This window comes from Barbatula barbatula (genome assembly GCF_947034865.1).
Source record: "Barbatula barbatula genome assembly, chromosome: 5".
Taxonomy (NCBI): domain Eukaryota; kingdom Metazoa; phylum Chordata; class Actinopteri; order Cypriniformes; family Nemacheilidae; genus Barbatula; species Barbatula barbatula.
In genome coordinates this window covers 2,289,643-2,311,856 of record NC_136769.1, presented here as the reverse complement: position 1 = coordinate 2,311,856, position 22,214 = coordinate 2,289,643, and the positions used below count along the sequence as shown (strand labels likewise).

The 22,214-nt window shown below is 42.8% G+C and overlaps 3 protein-coding genes across 5 annotated transcripts in view; all 3 read right to left on the bottom strand.

Annotated features, from left to right (window-relative positions):
• Window positions 1-786: 786 nt before the first annotated feature.
• Window positions 787-22,214, bottom strand: part of LOC306894157 (uncharacterized protein) — a 35,971-nt gene continuing 14,543 nt past the window's right edge. The window contains exons 1-8 of one of the 2 annotated variants that reach the window (XM_079456452.1): window positions 2,875-3,156; window positions 2,677-2,787; window positions 2,481-2,588; window positions 2,297-2,404; window positions 1,955-2,059; window positions 1,732-1,881; window positions 1,195-1,310; window positions 787-1,122 (exon numbers count right to left, since the gene is read on the bottom strand). In XM_079456452.1, the coding sequence (XP_079312578.1) occupies window positions 1,054-1,122; window positions 1,195-1,310; window positions 1,732-1,881; window positions 1,955-2,059; window positions 2,297-2,404; window positions 2,481-2,588; window positions 2,677-2,787; window positions 2,875-3,085 (978 nt within the window). In that variant the 5' untranslated portion in view covers window positions 3,086-3,156 and the 3' untranslated portion in view covers window positions 787-1,053. Of the gene's footprint in view, window positions 1,123-1,194; window positions 1,311-1,731; window positions 1,882-1,954; window positions 2,060-2,296; window positions 2,405-2,480; window positions 2,589-2,676; window positions 2,788-2,874; window positions 3,157-22,214 lie in introns of those variants that run through there. The other variant, XM_079456454.1, reaches the window with a different exon arrangement.
• On the bottom strand, window positions 4,635-9,798 carry atg4db (autophagy related 4D, cysteine peptidase b). 2 transcript variants are annotated; one of them, XM_079456323.1, is made up of 11 exons: window positions 9,629-9,798; window positions 8,925-9,194; window positions 8,709-8,792; window positions 8,393-8,566; window positions 7,999-8,299; window positions 7,847-7,908; window positions 7,516-7,658; window positions 7,356-7,434; window positions 7,198-7,274; window positions 6,820-6,939; window positions 4,635-6,546 (listed from the first exon to the last, which is right to left on the bottom strand). In XM_079456323.1, exons 2-11 carry the CDS (start codon window positions 9,118-9,120, stop codon window positions 6,382-6,384), a joined length of 1,401 nt encoding a protein of 466 aa, XP_079312449.1. In that variant the 5' UTR covers window positions 9,121-9,194; window positions 9,629-9,798; the 3' UTR covers window positions 4,635-6,381. The 2 variants fall into 2 exon arrangements, with proteins under 2 accessions (XP_079312449.1, XP_079312450.1); XM_079456324.1 differs by having other exon boundaries at window positions 4,641-6,546; window positions 8,032-8,299; window positions 9,629-9,750.
• On the bottom strand, window positions 10,903-22,203 carry mast1b (microtubule associated serine/threonine kinase 1b; the record flags this gene model as incomplete). The annotated part of the gene is made up of 23 exons (XM_079457692.1): window positions 10,903-14,224; window positions 14,593-14,780; window positions 14,858-14,991; window positions 15,070-15,192; window positions 15,283-15,512; window positions 15,681-15,893; window positions 16,037-16,248; window positions 16,585-16,739; window positions 16,830-16,939; window positions 17,013-17,135; window positions 17,234-17,335; window positions 17,419-17,584; window positions 17,657-17,789; window positions 18,251-18,389; window positions 18,461-18,669; window positions 19,285-19,361; window positions 19,463-19,530; window positions 19,613-19,745; window positions 21,110-21,211; window positions 21,301-21,510; window positions 21,681-21,756; window positions 21,847-22,007; window positions 22,144-22,203. 23 exons carry the CDS (start codon window positions 22,201-22,203, stop codon window positions 12,732-12,734), a joined length of 4,617 nt encoding a protein of 1,538 aa, XP_079313818.1. The 3' UTR covers window positions 10,903-12,731.

Here is a 22,214-nt window from a genome sequence, read left to right as displayed (position 1 = left end):
GAATCGAGGCCATTCGGGTCTCCATTGGGGACAAATCGGGGGCACCTTTGCCCTCACCAGTCGCACACACACTCTGTCGGTGAGAGGCAAGCCGTTTCTTTGCTCCCACCTTAAGATCGGACCACTTTTTTACATCTGGAACCGTCCTGTTTGCCGAAGCAACTGCGTTTATCGCAGCAGTGATGTTGCCACTCTAAACTCTTTTATTGGTAATTCCACTGCTGTGGCCACCAAACAAAATAGCCTACCTTTCATCCACCTCACTCACAAGAACCTCTATTTCTGCCTCAGAGAACTTTCGCTTCTTGCCCTCCATTGCTGCCATGATTTTGTTTTTAAAAAATAAATTTCCTTGCTCCTTTAATATATGCATGGCTAATGTGGTAATTTGCATTGTCTATATGGTTGAATGTGGGTGGAGAAAGGGCGGTAAATGATTTTTTTTTGCGTGCGCAAATTATCAGGTAGGCTGTGATTTATAAAGTGAAAATTGTGTGCAGGTGTACGGCATTTTTGGCTTTTGTGCGTACGTACACTTTTAGTAAGGTTCCTACGCACAGTTTTATAAATGAGGCCCCTGGTCCTCTCTCACAGACGGTCCGATCGTTCGTCCTTTTATATGCTCCACAATCTCCTCCGTGATACGAGACCGTCGTCTGTGCTGTGATATCCCTTTATATACTTGCTAGGCTTTAATGGACTAGTTTGATGCACTTATGTATTTTGTTGCCTATGTTGTTATAATTGCTTGCAATGTTTCCTCATCTGTTAGTCGCTTTGGATAAAAGCGTCTGCTAAATTATTAAATGTAAAAGATTTAAGCTTTAGCATAAATAAAAACCCATTTAACCAAGCTTTTCAAATTTAAAAACAAAAATATCATTCCTTACATTTGATTTTATTTCAGACATCAACAGAGAGAGGTGGAAAGATATGTTAAGGACAGAAAGGATGATGTGGCTATTGGGTTGGTGTTGTAGAAGCTGGTGTAAGAGTTGTGTCTGGTTGAAATCAAGGAGGCCGATATCCAGACATGGTCACATTCACAACAGACTAGGACATGGGACAAGAGAGGAAAACAGGGATTCCCTGCCATTGCATCTGCATGACATACTTCCCTCCCTGAAAAACACAAACACACAAGTTGGCTTTATAGCTTTTAACCTTACACAAGAGCAAATTAACCATAAGTACCTTTTGTGTAACACCACATCCATTATAGGGTGTAGCATAAACAAGACCTCCATGAGTGTGTGAAGTGTGTCCACAGTTAGGTGGCAAATGGCCAAGAGGAACCGGTGCAGAACTATCTGTGAGAAATAAGTCCAAAGGTGATTCAATGCCGCAAATCTCATTACACTTTTCATTAAGGGTCCAGTGAAATTTAGCAGCATCTAGCGGTGAGGTTTCAAATTGCAACTAATGGCTCACCGCAGCCCCTCCCTTTCAAAGCACTATGTGGTAAAGGACCAAAGATGTCATTGTGTTTTCACTTTTGCCGAAGGATCTACACACTCTGGAGAGCAGTTTGCCCATTTAGTGCTACAGTGGAAACATGGCCAATTCCATAGAACTAGAAGCAACAGTTCGATTTTATAGGATATTTGAGCATCCTATCAAGTATCCATTGAGCCCAACTGACACAGGAAATAAAAACATTACAGCAAACAATTGCCAATTTTGCCAGTGAAGGTCATGGAAGTTAAAGACAAACAGGAATTCCCAACTTACCTGGACAAAGCTCAACTTGGTCCACACCAGAACCAAAGAGTTGCAAATTCATAAAATCTTTATCACACTTCAGCTTTGGAGACATTTCATCCCAGGGTACTTCAGATGGGGCTTCAAATGGTTTTTGCATTACAGCGCTTCTCGGCAGATCTGAAATACAATGCAAGTGATTGGTAACAGTGTATATGAATCCACAAACACAATGTACAAGAGCATTACATACAAGAGACGCTGTCAATGATGTTTCCAAAATCAGCAAACTGGTCATCAAGTGACTCTTGATCTGACATATCAGAAAACGTTTTATCCCCGTCATCGCTAGCTTCATCTGCAATACAATGCAAGAGATTCATAACTGTCATTTAGTTTCACTAAGACTTTAAATGTCGATGTAAATTTCTCATGAAATGTTGCAGCATTTATTGTTATTAGTTTATCAGTGTAGGTCACAATTCCATTTCCCTCTGAAATGCATCAAAATACTAAACCACTGCAACTTCCAGTTAACAGGGACTTTAAATCCATTATGCCACAAACTACAATGATGCACAAGTGCATCACATACCAAAGGTGTCGTCATCAATGGGGTTGTCAAAATCAGCAAACTGGTCATAAAGTGTCTCTTGATCGGACATATCAGAAAACGTTTTATCCCCTTCATCACTAGCTTCATCTGCAATACAAATGCAAGCGATTCGTAACCGGCATTTCAATTACATATACACAACAATGACAAGTATATTACATACCAAAGAAGGTGTCGTCATCAATGTTTCCAAAATCAGCAAACTGGTCATCAAGCCTCTCTTGATCTGACATATCAGAAAACGTTTTATCCCCTTCATCACTAGCTTCATCTGCAATACAATGAAAGCGATTCAAACCAACATTTAAATAATTTTTTAATCCACATACACTGCAATGATGCACAAGTGCATTACATACCAAAGAAGGTGTCGTCATCAATGGGGTTGTCAAAATCAACAAACTGGTCATCAAGTCTCTCTTGATCTGACATATCAGAAAACGTTTTATCCCCTTCATCGCTAGCTTCATCTGCAATACAATGAAAGCGATTCGAACCAACATTTAAATCATTTTTAATCCACATACACAACAATGACACACAAGTGCATTACATACCAAAGAAGGTGTCGTCATCAATGGGGTTGTCAAAATCAACAAACTGGTCATAAAGTGTCTCTTGATCTGACATATCAGATAACGTTTCCCCTTCATCACTAGTCATTTGTGTCCAAGATAAACTTCTGCAGTGTATTAAAGTACTGAGTGTACTGACCGTAAACACAAGTAGAATAACAAATTCATTTCCTCTGCTTTTGCAAAACGCCATTGTGTGCACAAAGATACGCTGCTAGTGCACAAACAGTCTACTGTGCTGCTTTATGAGATCCCATATTGCTCGTTTGGTCAATTGTAATGTCCATGGCCAATCACAAACTTAGTTTAATCACTGACGTATAAGGTTCAGGTGTTTCATCTTCTCTGCGCAGAGGAACTGAGTATGACAGACAAATGGGAATTATTCTGCGTAGCGAACAAACGTCTACCTATCAACACTAGCAATGCATGAACAAACAGTTATTCGTCTAGCATGCCAATAACCCACCGAAACTGAAAATATTTTTATTAAAACAATAGAATATAAATCAGTCAATTTAACAGGTCTACTTATACAGTAATTGGGTTAGATGATAATTGTATGTCAGGACCATAATTTAGTCTTGCAAGTCCAGACTTATCCAACCATTCTTTTTGTGTTAATTCGCTATTTGCCTCTGTCCACTCACCGAATAGAATAGTGCTCTCCACGTTTTGCTGTGATTGCTAAGTGCAAAGAACTAGCTATACAAATAAATAACTAAACTAATCTGCCACATCTGGGAAAAGTCAACAGGCATAGTATACTTAATAAGTAATAAGAAACACTTATTAATGTAAGTCTTTCTTATTTTTAATAAGAAAGCTTTTTAAAACATTTTGTCAAACTCTGAGCAAATGCCGTAGAGACACAAATAAAAGTGAATGTGTTGTTTTGGATTTTCTTAAATAAATGCCAAGTGCCAGTAAACATACTTTGCAGTTCACCTGGTTGAAAGCAGCCAAAAACAGAACGCAGTGTCAGTGTTATCAGTAAAATAGGCAAGTCGTACCGAGCGGGATTCAAGCTTCAATCCAGGAGCAGTTCAGCATGGTAAGCAGGCACCATAACAACGAGGGCCACAGGCACTACCATAAATTGAAGGAGCATCTTTTGATTTTTCAAATGAAGTTTACCTGCATAAATCACACACTCTTGTTTCCATTACACGTGCATATTTCATGCATTAAGATGATTAATTATGATCGCTTCATGATGCAAAAAGCTGTTCATATGTCGTCTGGCACCCTTCCGGTCATTTTGCTCCCCAGGCAACCTCCTATGCCGCGGGCTGGCCCTGAGCCTATGGGACAGAATACCACCCACTTTCATGTACAATTAAACATGTTGTAAATTTTTGTAAAGCAAATATAACATTAACATTAACAACCAAAAGGCGTTATAGGGGAGACCGGGGATGGTTGTAATACTTTCAATCTCTTCAATCAGGACCTAGTTACAAATCACCTGATTCACTTCACACACGCTTACTTTAGTCCTTATTCCACACGTAATAAAGTAGAGCCCTGTGGCAGACACAGCAGATGTTAGAGGGAAGAAACCTTTGAGGTAAACTTGTTTTTGTGCCTGATTTGTAGTTAAACTAATCAAAGTTAAATAATGTTATTTGTGTCTGTTTAGATTTATTTCATGCAAGTTGTTTGGTGCTGTAAGGTGAGCTTAGTCATGGCTACAAGACTTTGGGTCTTTAACAACAAGACTCAACACACAAACACGAACAATGTTCAAGTGTTCATGTTTAATTTTAATATGGTCATTACTGATCACCCTCAGACCTCCTCGTCACAAACACTCTCACGCAAGCATACATGCACGTTTTTCACAGAAAACTGCATACATAGCAACATGAATGTAGATGGTCTGTACATATGCACATAGTTTGTAACCCAGACGGACGTGTAGCCTACTATTTTATGTTTCTGAAAACAGTTGTAAATGAGAACGCCTTTATTGTGCATTTAGTTGTTAAAATATTCAAATACTGTACAGTAAATGACGTCATGCATATGCTAATTAGCACTGCTGCACAGATCAAATTGTGTCCTGTATTTCAAAGTCGGCAACCCTAGTGATGTGCGTCAAAGTTGGGGACAAGTTACGAGGCCCCACTTCCAAGCCCGAGGCCCCAGGCAACTGCCTGCTCTGCCTATAGGTGGCGCCGGTCCTGGTGGAAATACAATTATAGTCAGCACTGATATAGCAAAGAGAAATTCAAATATAAGACAAAAACAGGAAAGGGATAGTTCACCCAAAATGGGAATTATTTCATCATTTATCCACCCTCATGTCATGGCAAACCTGTGTGAGGTTCTTCCTTTAGAACACAAAAGAAGATATTTTGAAGAATGTTGACAATCCAACAACACTTAACTTCAATTACTTCCATGTTATGGACACAAAACTAGACCGAGTTGTCACTGAGTCTTTAAAACCGAGACATTTCACAGAATATGTGTCACATACAGATTTACTACAAGAAGGGGAACAAACGAAACAGAATTTAGATTTTTGGGTGATCAATCCTTACAGCATAATATACTATATAAGTGTTGCGTTTACCTGTGTGTTTCTGTCCAGTCATCAGAACAACAGTGATCAGTGTCAGTGTTTGGAATGAGAGAATTGGATGTGGTTCTGTTCATGAGCTTTGTTAAAACACCTGATAAACGTCAGTTTTACATACAGTACAAATCATAATCATCGTACTAACATCTTTTAAATGTCTATATGACATCTGACAGGAATAGTCTCAGAGACGTATTGCAGATGAGCAGACAATCCAAAAATACGTCTCCCAGATGTGTGCGTGCTATAGGTGTAATTCAGTCTACAGACGTGTATTATCCATCAGATATTTTTAGGAGCATTTTGAAGTAGTGTGGATGATAGAATATTAATCAGAACACTTCACATTCTCTCTCTCTCCTCCACATAAACTGTGACGTGGTTGTCATAAGTTGTTCAATATAAACAATATAAACAACACATTTAATGGCAACTCATAACTTTTGTAAATAGGCCATGTCATTTAGTTATCTATTACGAATTTGTACAATCTCATTCATACGTTTTGTAGTATCTTTGTTAGGTTCGGGGCTTCTTTATTGCTAGTTTATCATATCATGCAAATGTATATGAAAATATTGAAAAACACATTCATCTTACTGAAACCTTTTAATTAAAACCTATAAGTGTATACTTTGAAACAGAAATCGCAGGACTGAGTTGAAATGTTTTCATTTGTAAACACTAGATGCGCATCCCTCAGAACCCGTCTCATGTCATTATCACCACACTAAACACATCCACACTAATCTCCTTAACCACCTGCTACTATATATGACTATATATGAGTTTACACCAGTAAACTTCATGTGTTTTATGAGCAATAAACCTACAGAAGTCTGTCACGGACACACAAATGTGCCAAGTAAATAAGTAACATCTGTAAATAAATAAAGTCTGTATCACAAGAGTACAAACTCCTCTGTGCAGCTTTTCTTCTGTTTCCGGCTCAATTTGTCTTTGGTCTTTACGTGAGTGATTGAATCAGAGGTATACTCCCTCTCCACCTCAGCACGACCGTCCACGAACGTGAAGATGGGATACTTCTCCGCTGATGATGTCAGAGCCTGACCATCAAAGAGAGTGAAAGAGACTTATGGAGAGTATTTCACCTCAATTATCTTTACACTACCAAACAAACAATCTTTTACCATCATCGCTCAAAACCACCCAACATCTTTTTATCGTTCATGTTCATTACCACGTTAGCATCTCATCATTTTCAATCATTATACGTATCACAAATAAATCATTTGGAATTGAAGATCCAACCAAGACTTACAACAGATGCAATAAAACATACAGGGCTTTCAAAACAGATGAAAACATTTAAATCTCACCATTTTGACATCCGAGCACAACCTGTGAAAATCTTCTCTGCTCCTGGCGTAGAAGCCCAGAGTACAGCTGGGGTCCATCCGATTAAATGGCATTTTCCTCACTGTATGACAGTGAAACGACTGTGTAAAGACAGAGAGAGAGCGTTTCCAGAAATCATCCTGTATCTAAATGACGTGCTTTATTCAAAACCTCATGTGTATTTCAATAGACACATCTAGCCTGGTCAATGACACTAAATATTCTCATTGGTTTCAAAAATGTGTGGAATTGTGAATGAGATTGGAGCATTATGGAGAAGAAAGTGACGTTTGTAACAATATGAGAGGGAGTGATAATATGGATTTGAATGTGAACGGTCCCTTTAAACATCAACTCACCTCTAAAGGGAAGTTGTCTTGTTTGATGTCGACAGCAGTTTGACAGTAATGAGGATCCAAATAGATCAGCTGATCATCTGCTTGACACACACATGATGACACATATGATGAGAGATTCACACACACACACACACGTACAGGGTATGTATGTGACTCACTTTGGAAACCCACGAAATATAACGAGTGTTTGGGTTTCCCTCCAATGATCCCGATACAGCACCTGAGCATCAGCAATCTCTACAAACACGATGAGAGTTAAACAGATGTTCCTCCGCATGAGCTGAGATTTGAGTCTGTGTGTGTGTTTGTGTGAAACACCTTGACACACTGAATGTAAGCTGGGTTCAACACATCTCCACCGAGCCGCACCGGCACCAGAAGAACGAGAGACTTCCACCTGCATCCCACTGACAGATCCACACGAGACGACCCGCACAGATCCAACACATCTCCAACATACACTACACACACACACAGTTTTGGGTAGAACTGGCCCTGTAAGACTACGTTCACGATGCATCAAATACCAGTTTTCAGATTGACTCAGGTTCTGTTTCTTTTTATCCCAACAATCTTTTTTGTCAACACAAAATAATAAACTCTCTCACACGTGTGATGACGACTGCCAGTGGTGTTGCCAAAGACTCACCCGTGCAGTCCTGAGCTACATACACCACCAGTTTCAACACATCGAACGCTTTAACAGCCTTCCTGAAACACACATACACCATCGCATGACAGCGGAACAGCGTTTCTTTGTCATCCCGATTAACGTTAGACCAATAAAAGAAAGAAACATACTGCAGCATGTGAGCCGCGATGGACGGGCCGTACCAGTCCCCGGCCTGTTTCCCAGAGGCCCTTCCTAACTCCACCAGCCGGTGTAGACCGAACGGGGCGGACGGCAGATCCCCAAACCAGGTCACCAGCCTCCTGTGATCTCTCTCCTCACGGCTCTCGCTGTCTAACATCACGTCCAAACTACGCCTGCGAGGTTTCCCCGAGTCACGGTAACTCTCCCTAGGAGAATCATCCAGGACACGAGGATCCACGACCTCCAAATCATCCTTGGTGCGACGATGTGTGGCAGGCCACGTCCAACCTGATGAGAGAACAGTGTGTTGAAACAACAGTTGATGTCGCTCGCTATGTTAAATTGCTCAACAGTAGTCATGTTTCCCATGTGTGTGTGCACCTGCAGGCATCATGTGTAGCACCAATCCCTGAGCTAACAGCATCTGTGCGCTGCGAAGCATACAGCCCCAGCCCGCATCCGAGGTGAGGGCGGAGCCTATGAGGGGTGCAAAACCCTTCCGATAGGTCAACCACACCAGGGAGGAAAAAGCCTGTCTGGAACTCTCTCGCTCTCCTGAGAAAAGTAGTAAGACATTCATAAGACTGAAATTAGAATGGAAACAAAGAAATCTACACTTCTCTAAACCGTACAACATGAAAATCAAGTACTCCAGAAAAACACGCGAGAGGTTTGTGGTGTTTTATGCACTGCGTACCGCTGTAACCGAGCTGATAGGACTGACCCAGCAGATACAGAGGACTGCTCTTACTCAGACGGGGTTTGGTCTTTAAAGACCAGCCTGCAGAATCCAAGAAAGACATCGGAATATGATCACACGGTTTTCAGAAAGAGAACGTTATAACCACTGGCTTGTTACAAACGCTCACTTGTCTTGACAGTTCTGTTGGCAAGAAAACACAACTCAACATACCTCCATATTTGACATTATTCCACGCTGAAACCAGTTTGGTTTTGAGTTTGGTTTTCTCCTTCGACTCCTGGACGTGTCCGCTGACATCGTCGCTGAGATCCGGCAGTGCCGGTTTGGGCAGGTCGACCAGCTCAAAGGACGCGAGATCATCTGTGGGGTCCACATCGCTGTTACACTCCTCCTCACTCACATCCATGACCCGCTGGAGGCTGTTGCCATGACATCCAGAGAATCTGAATCCCAGCTGACCAATCAGAGATGGGGCGAGTACTTGCAAATAGGGAAGACAAACATAGTGAGTATCGTAGTCAAATACAGTCAACTGAAAGAGGAATGCTGTGACACAAGATGCTCATGTGACTAAAGGAAGTTTAAAAGCAGCATTTATAACTCAAACAACAAATGAATCATTGCTCATATAAAGTGAAAATGTCCAGAGAATGACAGGCATAGTGATATAATGTTAATATAATACACACAGAGAGGAGCGCATCTGACACTACCATACAAAACAAGTACCCGATTTATAAACGGGGGTATTTAAAGGACATGCTAAAACCCCTCACATGGCATTACTGGGCTTTTACTGTAGTAAGTTGCTATGCTACAGTTACGGTCGTAAATATCAAGTTTGTTTAGTATATTTACACCAACAAACTTTAAAATAGAAAGAGGTATGTTTATAAGATGTGATAAACACTTACTTTACATGTTGTTTTACTATCACGACATTGTTACTGTTGGAGGATTTCTGTAGCAAACTCTCCGCGGTTCAAACACGCCAAGACGCGTCTTACTTTCACTTCCTGTTTGTGCTCCGCGACGCAGCGAGCGTCTGCTCTCTGATTGGCTGCGTGGCGATTCGGTTGTCTCTGATTGGCTGAGTGTTGTTTCTTTGCATTTTGATTCGTCAGCGGGGTATGACGTCACTATATCGGGGCGGTAATGTTTATAAGAAAACATAAACAAGGCATCACGTGCCAATAAACGACCTGAAAAAGATAAGGAATGAATGTAGGTTTGAGATCAGCGTCCAGTTCTAAGTTACAGCAAAAATGTAAAGAATACAATTAAACATATTTAAAAAAACAAGAAGCAGGATGTATTAAAAATAATTTGTAAAGCGCCAACCCTGATAGCACACACACATCTGTCTGACGTCTATTTTTTACATCTGCAATACATCTCGGAGACGTCTGCTGTCAGACCTCATATAGACCTCTAGAAGACGTCTGCTGTCAGACCTCATATAGACCTCTAGAAGACGTCTGCTGTCAGACCTCATATAGACCTCTAGAAGACGTCTGCTGTCAGACCTCATATAGACCTCTAGAAGACGTCTGCTGTCAGACCTCATATAGACCTCTAGAAGACGTCTGCTGTCAGACCTCATATAGACCTCTAGAAGACGTCTGCTGTCAGACCTCATATAGACCTCTAGAAGACGTCTGCTGTCAGACCTAGACCTCTAGAAGACGTCTGCTGTCAGACCTCATATAGACCTCTAGAAGACGTCTGCTGTCAGACCTCATATAGACCTCTAGAAGACGTCTGTAAGATGTGTATGATTTAGAATGGATGTAAAGCTGCTCTTTCTAAGATGTGTAGCAGATGTTTTTACGCAGCAGATGTTGCCAGATCTTTAGCAGACGTATTACAGACGTCTCCCAGACGTATTGCAGATGTAAATGCAGACATCAAATAGACGTAAACCAGATGGATTGTGCCATCTGGGAAATGACTAGAAATTATCATATTTACTGTATTATTGCCCAAATAAAAGTATTTAACATAAAAAACAATAAATTCACTGGTCTTTGGAATGCTAGTGTATGTTTATTAGCTTCTCTACTCTATTTGTGATCCTTTGCATATGGTGAATACAGTAGGGAGAAGATATTTACATGTTGTGGAATGTTGTGGAGGAAAAAACTGGTCAGTTCAATCACAAATACAAAACACTCGCAGAATCATTTTTGGCCTTTCTTTATTATTATTTCTGCACTTTATTCATATTTCAATTGCATTGGTCATTATTACATCGCCTGAGGTGAGAAATCATACAAAAAACGACAAATAAACAATTACATAACAAATGAACGTACAAAACAGATAATAACATGTGTCAAGTTTACGGAAGATTTATGCAGAGCAGCGTCTTGATGAATTTAAACAAACAAAATCATTCAAGTAAACAACAGACGTTAACCAATAAAGTGCATCTTTAACATTGCTTAACTCGTTGCGTAACACTCCACAATCTAGACACGGACACGGAAAACCTGACATCGTCTATCCTACACACACACATTTCACAGCACAAATCAAGGGGTCAAAGGTCATATACACACTACCCAAATATAAAAACACAATCACCCTTACAAAACACTACAATGATGGGATCAGATTGTAAAATAATGGTAGTTTGATATCTACTATGGTCTTTACACTACAGTGCATGTCCAAATAATTTGGTATTATCACAAGACATGTGGGAAAAACACGGTACTTTTTAGGTGGTTAGTGTCGAAAATTCCAGGGCGGTCAATGTTGCTTTGGGTAAAGTGTAAAGTCCTTTATTGGCAAAAAAACACTCAAGCACGAATTTAAAAAGGTCTAACGCGGAAAATGCCACAAACCCATCATTCATGCAAACAGATACATCTTCTTCATCATCATCATCATCATCTCCACATGTGACCTTTTGACAAACCATCAGATGTTCACAGATCAACCTAAAATAACTGGATCATTAAGTATTAAAAGAGAATTAAAATGGATTTAAATAAAACACAAACTAACATCTAAACACCACCTACGCTTCACAAACTCGTCTGCATATACTATAAGATCTGTAAGAATTCAGGTCTATCATTCACAGTGTACTAACTGACATAATCTATCATCATGACATAACAATCAACCCTAACATCTCAGAGTTGATCTAATAGTCTTCTTTAAATCACATTTGTAAGTATATAAATCTTCATTCAATTCAAGACAAACATTTGAAGGCGAGTTCACCCTCCCGAGCATCTCTACATCTTTTTTCAATCTTTCCTTTATAAGAATCAGTGTTAAATCACCATTAAAACAATACAGAATACAGCGTTTTGATTATTGGTCAAAACTTCTAGTAACATCAGCTGATAAAGCCACTTCTGGGAACATAAAACATTTTAATAAAAGACTAAGAGAGATCAAATGTGCACAATAACAGCAGGGATGTGCATCAATGACATCGGATTCGTGTTCGTTTTTGCCGGACATCTTGAGTGCAAATAGAATGAAAGCAGCAGGTGTGAGCGCCTGTGCCAAACACATTAAAAGCTTTGTACACTTTCTTAAAAGAGGTTCAACTGCCGCCATAGCATTGTTATCGTGACCTCAAGCATCAGTTTGGTGCTACTGTTGGCAGTTAAATGATATACGTGATGAAGATTTAACGTAAACACTTGGGGTACCTCTCATTTCTGAATCTGATATGATGATGAGAGGTCAAGGCCTGAATGAATGATTTGCAGTATTCACTAGCATTAGGTCATCAATTTTCATATCTTATTCTTAGACTCTTCTATTCACAATACACGTGTAACATGCAGGAGAGACTTACAGGTTTGTTCTACATCCACATATGATGGTGCATAGATTCATAAGCCATATGCACAAACAAACCTATCTGACAACAGTCGTTTTGAAGCACCTTATACTTGCTGCACAATAGTTTTTTTGTATTTTCGTATTTTGCATTGGTTTGATGGCTGTGGTGTCTTTAAACAGTTTGCTTTTGGGTTTGAGTTCTCATTATCAATGCTTTGATGAGCTTTTCTTGTCGGCTTTTGAGGATCCGGGGCCGGGCCATGTTCCCGTTAACCCGCGGCGACCGCCAGGCGAACCTTCGGATTTGCCCAACGTGGCAGCACGCTTGTCCTCGCTGGCTTTGGAGCCGCCGTCTTTGGATTTTCCGCCATCTTGAGAACCCAGTTTCATGGGTCCAAGCACGGTTTTAGCCACGCTGGTGAGCTGCGTCACAAAGCTAGACCTGTCACCTGGAGAAGCCACTCGGGATTTGCTTGTGCAGGGTGAGCGGGCGGTCGGAGACGCGGGAGTCTCCAGACACCTTTCCTCTTGAAGGCCTCTGGGTGGAGTTTGAATCTTGGGTTCGATGGGTTTGGATGAGGCAGACCCCGTGTTTGAGACCTGTGGTGTTGAAATTTTAAATGCGTCTTTGTTGATGTTCAATTCTGAGTTTGGAGATCCTTTAACTGAATTGCTTTTTTCTGGAGTGGTCGTCTGTGTTGAAGAGGTTTTCTCCATCATTGGGGTATTTCCTGCATCTTTGCTTCTCTCCAGAGGTTTGAGATATTCTGTTTGAAGGCTATGAGGTTTGAGTTCCTGTGCTCCCGAGGTCAGACAAACAGGGGTCCGGTCTGGAGTCTTGGGACCACATTTCAGAGCGGACGCATCTGCACTGATTGACTGACTCTTTCCAACATCCTTTACTGCATCTTTTCCTGCAGAACTGACAGTGAACGTGTTTTGAGCGCACTCAGACTCCATCACCTCTTTCTTCTTCTCATTGGGTTTGTCTAAATGTGTTGTTTTAGCGTTCACAGTATCACTGTTCATTTTGAGTTCAGTCTCTTTTAAATCAAACTCACGTCTCACCGTTGACTCTTGTTTCGCAAGTTTGCTTGTCACAACCATCGCGTTTGTGCTGGCCGGAGTGGGCATTTGTTCAGGTGGAGAGGGCAGGTTGGCGGGCGTGTTCTCGCCCTCGATCTCCACCAGGCTCTGCAGGGCGTGCTCGCAGTGAAACGAATCCCGGCGGTATTCTGCATGCACAACATCTAGACCGTGCTTCCGCATGCAAACAGCAAGAGCGCCCTTTCGCTCTGAGCAAATGGAAGAAGAGGATGACGGGAATGACGGTGGGGCAGGCGGCCCGAGTTTCTCGGCAGACTGAACCCGCTGGAGGAGAGGAGACCGGGGCGGCTCTGCGCTCTTCGGACGCGGTCTATTGATCGGAGGCGAGGCGTGGAGTTTGGCAGGGAAGGCCTGGGTGGTGTTGGAGCTGCCGAACGTGTGTCCGGCGATGGGCGGTGGGGAGGAGGAGGTGGGGGACGGTGTGTGGGCCAATGGGGAGAGAGGAATGTTTCCGGCAGATTTGCAGCGGGCGGAGCGATACTGCCGGTGGAGTTTTGGAGACAGGCCGTAGAGCGAGCTTGGCCGCATGTGATGGGATGTGGCAGGAGAGTTGGGTGTGCTGGACGCTGGAGAGCTGCTCTGAGATGAAGTACCTAAGGGAGAGGACAAAACGAATCAGAATCTGAGAGATGGGTCAAAAACTTTAAAAATGTCAAAACACTCAAGAGACGAAATGGTGAATTAAAACGTCCGCTGGGTCGAAAGATGCTTCAATCTCAACTTGTGTAGGTCAAACATCATTCAAATACAAAGTGTGACCCACCCAGAATGATTTCATCAAAACAACATTATAGCAAAAATCTCCTTTCAGTTTTATAATGATGATTCTAGTTCTGACTTCACTTGAAAATGTCTGTGTAAGCCCATTTCATCTCTACAATTGGACAAAAAACAAGAATCTCTAAATTAGGACATTACAGGCATGTATATTATATTCTACAGTAGTGGGAGGGGCTCTGACCAAGGTGGGCGGAGTCTGAAGGCGAGCGGTACGTCTGTGTGGGTGAGCGTGCGGACAGGTTGTGTGTCGGTGAAGCCGGAAGACTGTCTCCAGATGACAGCGAGCGATTCAGAGACGACAAACTCCGACTGGTGTGGAGCAGGTTGGACTGTTTAGTGATCTTACGAAAGAGAGAGCTTCGTTTCTTACTGCAGAGAGAAGAGAGAGTGAGCAAAGTTTTAATATCATTGTGTATATGTGACATTCCTGTTTTGTTTCTTCTGACCTCTCCTGTCCGTCTTTAGTCGTCTTCTTGACACGTCTGGCCATCTTGGCTTTATAGCTGAGCTTTCGGGCCGGTCCGGTCTTTATCGACGTGTTTTCAAACGGTGTGGTGGTCACCATTACTTTACTGCCACTCTGAAGTTCAACATACAGTGATATTTATCATCACTTGAAGAAAGTAGAATTCGACAGGACTGGCATTGATGTCCATACCTTGAGAATGAGCTCCACCACCTCTGTGTGCACCAATCCGTGCACAGACTCCCCGTTCACATGGGTGATGAGGTCACCGGCACAAAGTCCCGCCTCCTCAGCAGGACCGCCACACTCCACGTTCTGTCAATCATCACAGGTAACAAATACTGTACACCAAATACTAAACAAGTCACGAGTGGGGTTATAAAGAAGATAAATAAGCGCTCATACCCAGACCATGTGGTGGACGCTGTACACGTTGGTGTCACCCATGTAGACTCTGATGGCCCGCAGCGTAAAGCCATACTTCTTCCCCGAGCGCTGGATGGTGATGGGTGACCTCAGGGCGCTGACCGTAGGCGAGTAGTCACGACTCGGAGACGAGTCACGAGACGAGGGATTGGACGAGACGGAGCGAGGAGACATGGGACTGGCCAGTGGAGATGTACCATGCGACTCAACTAAGAGGGAGAACGTTTTATTTATTCACCTGCTGACAAAGCACAGCTCCACATATGCATTCACAGAACAAAAATGGTTTTTAGATTTAAATGTTTTTTCTCACTTTTTACACTAGAACGAAAGCACAAAAACATACGATTTTAAGAACTGCAGTCTGAACGTCTCACCTGCAGGTATGATGACAGACAGCGCCGTGGCAGACGCTGATTTTATGACCTTGGTGCCGGAGCGAGACACTGCATGTTTCTCACCATCGGTCGGGATCTGATGATGACGTGCTCTTCGCAAGATGACTTCAGTTCCGACCCGAGGACTAAACGAGTCGGGCAAGTGTGGTGGCGCTGTTGCCGTGGCAACATCAGCCGGTCGTAGGAGTTTGTCTGAGAGAAGCAGACGATGAATGTGAGACACTAGAATGATGGAATGACACTCTTGGGGTCCTTGGGTGTTTCTAAGTTTATTGTGGAGTTTTGAGCATGCACACTCTTCATCAGACCTTGTGTAAAGCAATGACAAATATCACCTGAAGGAGGAGCTACAGATGGAGTAGATGTGGTCTCTTCTAGTGATGATCCTCTGGCTTTAATCACCGGCTGCCGAGCGTGTGCGTCACTGTCGCCCTCTAGATGAGAAACAAAGCGATGCGTGTCCACCAGAGCAGAGAAACGCCGGCGCGCACCCGGAGGACTGGAGTCTGATTCGGTGAAGGAGGATTCAGAACACGACAGACGCTTCCTAAAGAGAGAGAATCATTGAAAACTGATATGTCTTATGTCTGATGCGAACTCTTAATGGGCAAAGAGCTCATCGACATCTACTGTTTGACAGGTCAATGGCGTGATGTTGTTCACATCAAAACACATTTCCCACGACTAATAAAGAGCATGGTTGTATTCATTTGGACTGAACATAGCATTAGTTTCATCTCACATCTCAGATTATCTCAGTCTCACTCACGTCTCAGTTTAATTCACTGGCATTCACACTCAGGTGTCCCAAATCTTAGTTTCAATGAAATACATTTCAGTCTCACTCAAATCCCATTCACTTCTCAGTTACACTGCCACTCACATCTCAGGAGATCGGGTCCTCCAGCTCTTGTCTCTTAGGGTCACGCCGCTCAGACCATCTCTTTTCCCTCGATCGTCTCGGTGAGTTTTGGGTTCTCTGCGAGTCCCTGCAGGTTTGTGTTCCAGCTGAGACAGATGCTCCATACTGCTGTACACCTGTGAAATTACCCATAATCCTCATCACACCGTCACCTCATCGGATTCAAAGACACATTCACAGCACACTGAAGAAGACAAATGTGTAACCTTGCTGAAGCGTGGAGAACAGGAGGAGAATCGATGGATTTCCACTGGCTCGTCGTCATTCGTGTCATCCTCGTCGTATGACTGTACATGATGATATCGCTCGGATCGCGCTGGAAAAGACAGACGTGTCACGCGCTAATACACACACCACACAAATACACAAACACACGGCGTGTCACTCACTGTCAAAGTAACTGGTGTCCTCCTCCGACTCCAGATGAGGAATAAACTCGGCTTTCTGTCGGATGAGACTGCTCCAGTCCAGATCGCAGAAGAACGAGTGCTGTTTCACCTCGAACGCTCCACCTGCACACACACAAACACGCACGTATAAACACACACACACACTTCATGCTTGTTTGTTCAGTTCGGGTGTGTCACATGACCACGGTGTGTGATGTCACCTGTGCCGAGTCGGAGCAGCGGGTTGGGCTGCAGGAGAGATGAGATCAGGTGCTGTGCATCGGCGGGAAGAGCATCATCGTCTTCCGGCCACACAATCTCATCTACATACACACATTTATTTGAACGTATTACAAGTGAGATCATTTAACACAATTGTACAAAATGAGGCACGTGTGAAGTTTACCTGAGATGACCTGACCAAACAGTTCCTCAGGTGTGTCGCCGAAAAAGGGTGCACAGCCCACCAGGAACTCATAGAGGATGATGCCTATGGCCCACCAGTCGACCGGCTTCCCGTAACCCTGACGCAGAATCACCTCAGGAGCGATGTACTCCGGTGTACCGCAAACCTGACGTCATAAACATCACTTATGTATCATCAGTATCATCCGAGCAGATCGGACACAAAGATGATGTCATACCTGTTTATCCAGAAACTCTCTGGTGTCCTTCTCGATGTGTCCCTCATACAGGTTTGTGGTGAGACTCATGAGACCAATTTTAGACAAACCGAAGTCAGTGAGTTTAATGTGACCCATAGACGTGATCAACAGACTGCAGGAGATGGTGCGAGACAGATCATTACACACAACCATCAACGTGCACATTTTCAGATAAGAGCAACATCATCAAACACTACGATACATCACAAATGAAAAGATGAAAATGATGTGGAGATCAGACATGTTGGCTTTCAATTGTATCCACCCATTAATCTTATAGAATCTGAGCATCACCAGATACCCAAACACATCACAGCATCCATTAAATCCATATGAACGGTGTATGATTTTCTTTCTTCATCAGAACACAAAAGAAGATTTTTGGCAGAATGTCGATAATCAAACAACACTGAACTCCATTGTATGTACATTTCTCAAAATGTCGTCTTTTGTGTTCCACTGACGAAAGAGTCACATACAGATTTACAACCACATGAGAGAGAAGAAATGATGACAGAACTTTCCCTATAAATGAGTCACAATAAAGAGTTTTTGTCTTGTTCACATTCTTACTTGTCAGGTTTGAGGTCTCGATGCACAATGCCGTAGTTGTGTATGTACTCGAGCGCCAGGACGGTCTCAGCGAAGTACATGCGAGCCATCTCCACAGGCAGAGCTCCGATGTTCTTCAGCAGCGTCGCACAATCTCCTCCTGACACACAAATGAGATCAAACACACGAACAAAAGAAAGAAAGAATAAAGTGTGTGTGTGTGTGTCTTACCCTCCACATACTCCATCACCATACACAGGTGTCGTCTGGTCTCGAATGAGCAGAACATGCCGACGACAAACGGGTTCTCAGCGAAGGTCAGAATGTCTCGCTCTACGAACGCCTGCTGGATCTGATTCCTCAGAATGAGGTTCTGTTTGTTGATCTTTTTCATAGCGAATCGCTGCTGAGTGTCCAGATGACGGACCAAATACACAGCTCTGACCAAATACAACACAATCACTGACTGAACTCATCTGTGTGTCGGGGGGTGTGTTTTTGATTATTTCTATATTTGTTTATGTTTGTGCTTGCTTGTGTGTGTGTGTTTGAGCATGTTTGTGTTTGATATTTGTTTATGTTTGTTTGTGTTAGTTTGCATGTGTGTTTGAGCATATGTGTTTTTTCGAGTGTGTTTGTCTAAATATTGGTATATTTGTTTATGTTGGTGGTCATGTGTGTTTGAGCATGTATTTTTGATTATTTGTGTATGTTTGTGTTTGCCTGTGTGTGTTCGAATGTGTGTGTCTAAATATTTGTATATTTCTTTATGTTTGCTTTTGTTTGTGTTAGTTTGCATTGCTGTTTGAGCAAGTGTGTGTTCAAGTGTGTGAGTCTTAATATTTGTATATTTGTAATGTTTGTTTGTGCATGTGTGTGTTTTTGTGGTTGTGTATATTGTGTTTTTTTGTGTGTTTGACCGGGTGTATTTTTGTCTTTGTAAGTTTGCACATATGTGTATGTATGTGTGTTTGTTTGCAAGTGTGTGTATATTTTTCATGGATGTTTGTTTGCGTGTATTTTTTATTTGTGTGTGTGTGTGGTTGTGCGTTTACCCATAGGCTCCATTGCTGATCAGCTTGATGGTTTGGAAATCAGCCTCTCCAGGTGGTTTCATGGGTTTCATTTTTCCCTGAAACACAGAAGAGACACTTTAAAGTCATGCGTACAGGAAGTAACAGAGACATCAACTTCCTGTTATCACCCCCTAGAGCTTAAGGTGTGTGTTTTCACCTCTTGTGAATCATCGGTCTCAGGTGTGATGGGTCCTTCAGTCTCATGATGTTCACACGTGACCATCTCTGAACACACACACACGGAAGGTTAACGTGACTCAAACTCTCACTAGAATCACATGAACACGAGTGTTTGTGTGTGTCTCACCCTGCAGAGGGTCTCGGGTCAAACCCAGCTGACTGATGATGTATCGTGGGATGTCAGTCTTCATCAGATGACCTTCTTTGGCTTGATCTTCAGCCGCCTCCAAAAGATGATAAAACTCTTCAGGGTTAAACTCCTGCACACATTTCACACCACATTACATCCTGATGAATTCACCAAAAGTTCACATTAAATCTGAGATTATTATTGTCAACGGCAACCGTTTGTTTAAGACTGTTAAACAACAGAGAGACAGACAGACAGAGCGAGAGAGAGAGAGAGAGAGAGCGAGCGAGCGAGAGCTAGAGAGAGCGAGAGAGAGCGAGAGAGATCGAGAGAGATCGAGAGAGAGCTAGAGAGAGCTAGAGAGAGCGAGAGAGAGCTAGAGAGAGCGAGAGAGAGCGAGAGAGAGCGAGAGAGAGCGAGAGAGCGATAGAGATCGAGAGAGCGATAGAGAGCGATAGAGAGCGAGAGAGCGAGAGAGAGCGAGAGAGAGCTAGAGAGAGCGAGAGAGAGCTAGAGAGAGCTAGAGAGAGCTAGAGAGAGCGAGAGAGAGCGAGAGAGAGCTAGAGAGAGCTAGAGAGAGCTAGAGAGAGCGAGAGAGAGCTAGAGAGAGCGATAGAGAGCGATAGAGAGCGATAGAGAGCGATAGAGAGAGAGAGCGAGAGAGAGCGATATAGAGCAAGAGAGAGAGAGAGCGAGAGCGATAGAGAGAGAGAGAGAGAGAGAGAGAGAGAGAGAGAGCGATAGAGAGAGAGAGCGAGAGCGATAGAGAGAGAGAGAGAGAGAGAGCGAGAGCGAGAGCGAGAGCGATAGAGAGAGAGAGAGAGAGAGAGAGAGAGAGCGAGAGCGATAGAGAGAGAGAGAGAGAGAGAGAGAGAGAGAGAGAGAGAGCGAGCGAGCGAGAGAGAGAGAGAGAGAGACAGCGAGAGAGAGAGCAAGCGAGAGACAGCGAGAGAGAGAGAGAGAGAGAGAGAGAGAGAGCGAGCGAGAGAGCGAGCGATGATGATTGAATAGAGAAAGAAAGAAAGAAAGAAAGAAAGAAAGAAAGAAAGAAAGAAAGAAAGAAAGAAAGAAAGAAAGAAAGAAAGAAAGAAAGAAAGAAAGAAAGAAAGAAAGAAAGAAAGAAAGAAAGAGAAAAAAAAATAGAAAGAAAGGATTAACAAAGGAAGGTAGGAAGCAAGGGAGGTAGGAAAGAAAGACAAACGAGAAAGAAAGAAAGAAATACTAAGGAAGGAAGAAAAACAGAGAGACAAACAAAGGAAGAAAGGAAGGAGAAAGACAGAAAAAAAGAAAGACAGAAAGCCTAAGAAAGAAAGAAATACTAAGGAAGAAAGAAGGAAAGGCTAAGAAACATAAACCCTCTGTCGCTCTTTTGTGCTTCTGCTGTGATTCTTGTTCACAGTACATCTCTGAAGTTTGTGGAAGATGTTGTTGAAGGCAATGGTTTGGAAGGTCTGAATCTTTTTACTCGTGTAAAACACAACAACAAGAACTAACCAAACACTCCAGAAGTCGAGCGGGTCGAGCGATGATGAACAGAAGTTTCTTCACCAACTCTGTGACGAAAGTCAACTCGGAGCTCTCGGAGCGCTTGTAGGCCTGACGGTGACAGATAAAAAGAGAGGTGATCCCTGAAACACATCTTTGGGTTGATCTTGAGGTCACATTGAATGTTGTGATGAACTCACATCGTCCAGAAGTTTCTCCAGGTTCTCCTGCAGTTCATAGAAGTAGACAGAGGTGATGAGACCTTCGCCGGATTTGGTCAGGCAGTCTCTGGCCAGCTCGACGATCTGATGATGGATGAAGCTCAGGACCCCGTCGGCTAACGGCAGAACGCTCTCAGGAGCGTAAGAGTGAATGAAATCACACATCCTGCCTTCCATCTGAGCCGTGGCCTGACACACAACACACACACTTCAGCACATACTTATGATCTGTGACATCAAATCAATCGTTCAGTTTACTTATTTATTTCTATTATAGACTTTCTTAAAAAATTTGAATATGTTCAATTATATTTGATTTCAGACTTCTCTTAATTGACTCCCAACTGTGTGTGTGTTACCTTGGGAAAACGCTCCCTGTAAACATTATTCATCATGACGATCTCATTGTCATAGCAGGAGTGAGAGCGACCCGGACTGCAAACATCAGACAGAGACACAGAGAAGGAGAGTACATAAAAATGTTTGTTTGTGTGTGTACGAATACGTGTGTGTGTGTGTGTGTACCTGAGGCTGCGTGAGCGGGGTCTCATGTGGGGTGAACAGCGTCCCCCGTCATCATCCGTGATGCTCTCTGTGCTGCCAAAGTGTTTGGAGAGAAAATGAAGCTCGTCCATGGTGGGCTGAGACGGCAACGGATGCAAACGCTCCTGTGATGAACTGGAAGACTTGAGAGAGAGAGAGAGAGAGAGAGAGTTACAGAACGTCTAATCTGAAGGCATTGAGGACTGAATAACACACACACACAGACGTGAGATGAAAGAATTGTGTGTGTTTGAATGAAAAACCGAAGTACCGTTGAACTGGGTGTGTTGGTGCCATAGCCAGAAGAGTGAAGAGACGCCAGTGACCATCGACGGCCATCTCTACACACA

Bases quoted from the DNA above. Each gene is read 5' to 3' on its own strand.
- atg4db (XM_079456323.1), bottom strand. From the start codon at position 9,120: ATGGATGTGAGTGAGGAGGAGTGTAACAGCGATGTGGACCCCACAGAT. The intron at 8,793-8,924 runs GTATGTTGAGTT...TGGATTCTGCAG, and splicing joins GAATAATGTCAAATATGGAG to GCTGGTCTTTAAAGACCAAA. The intron at 6,547-6,819 runs GTGAGATTTAAA...TTTGATGGTCAG, and splicing joins TGTGCTCGGATGTCAAAATG to GCTCTGACATCATCAGCGGA.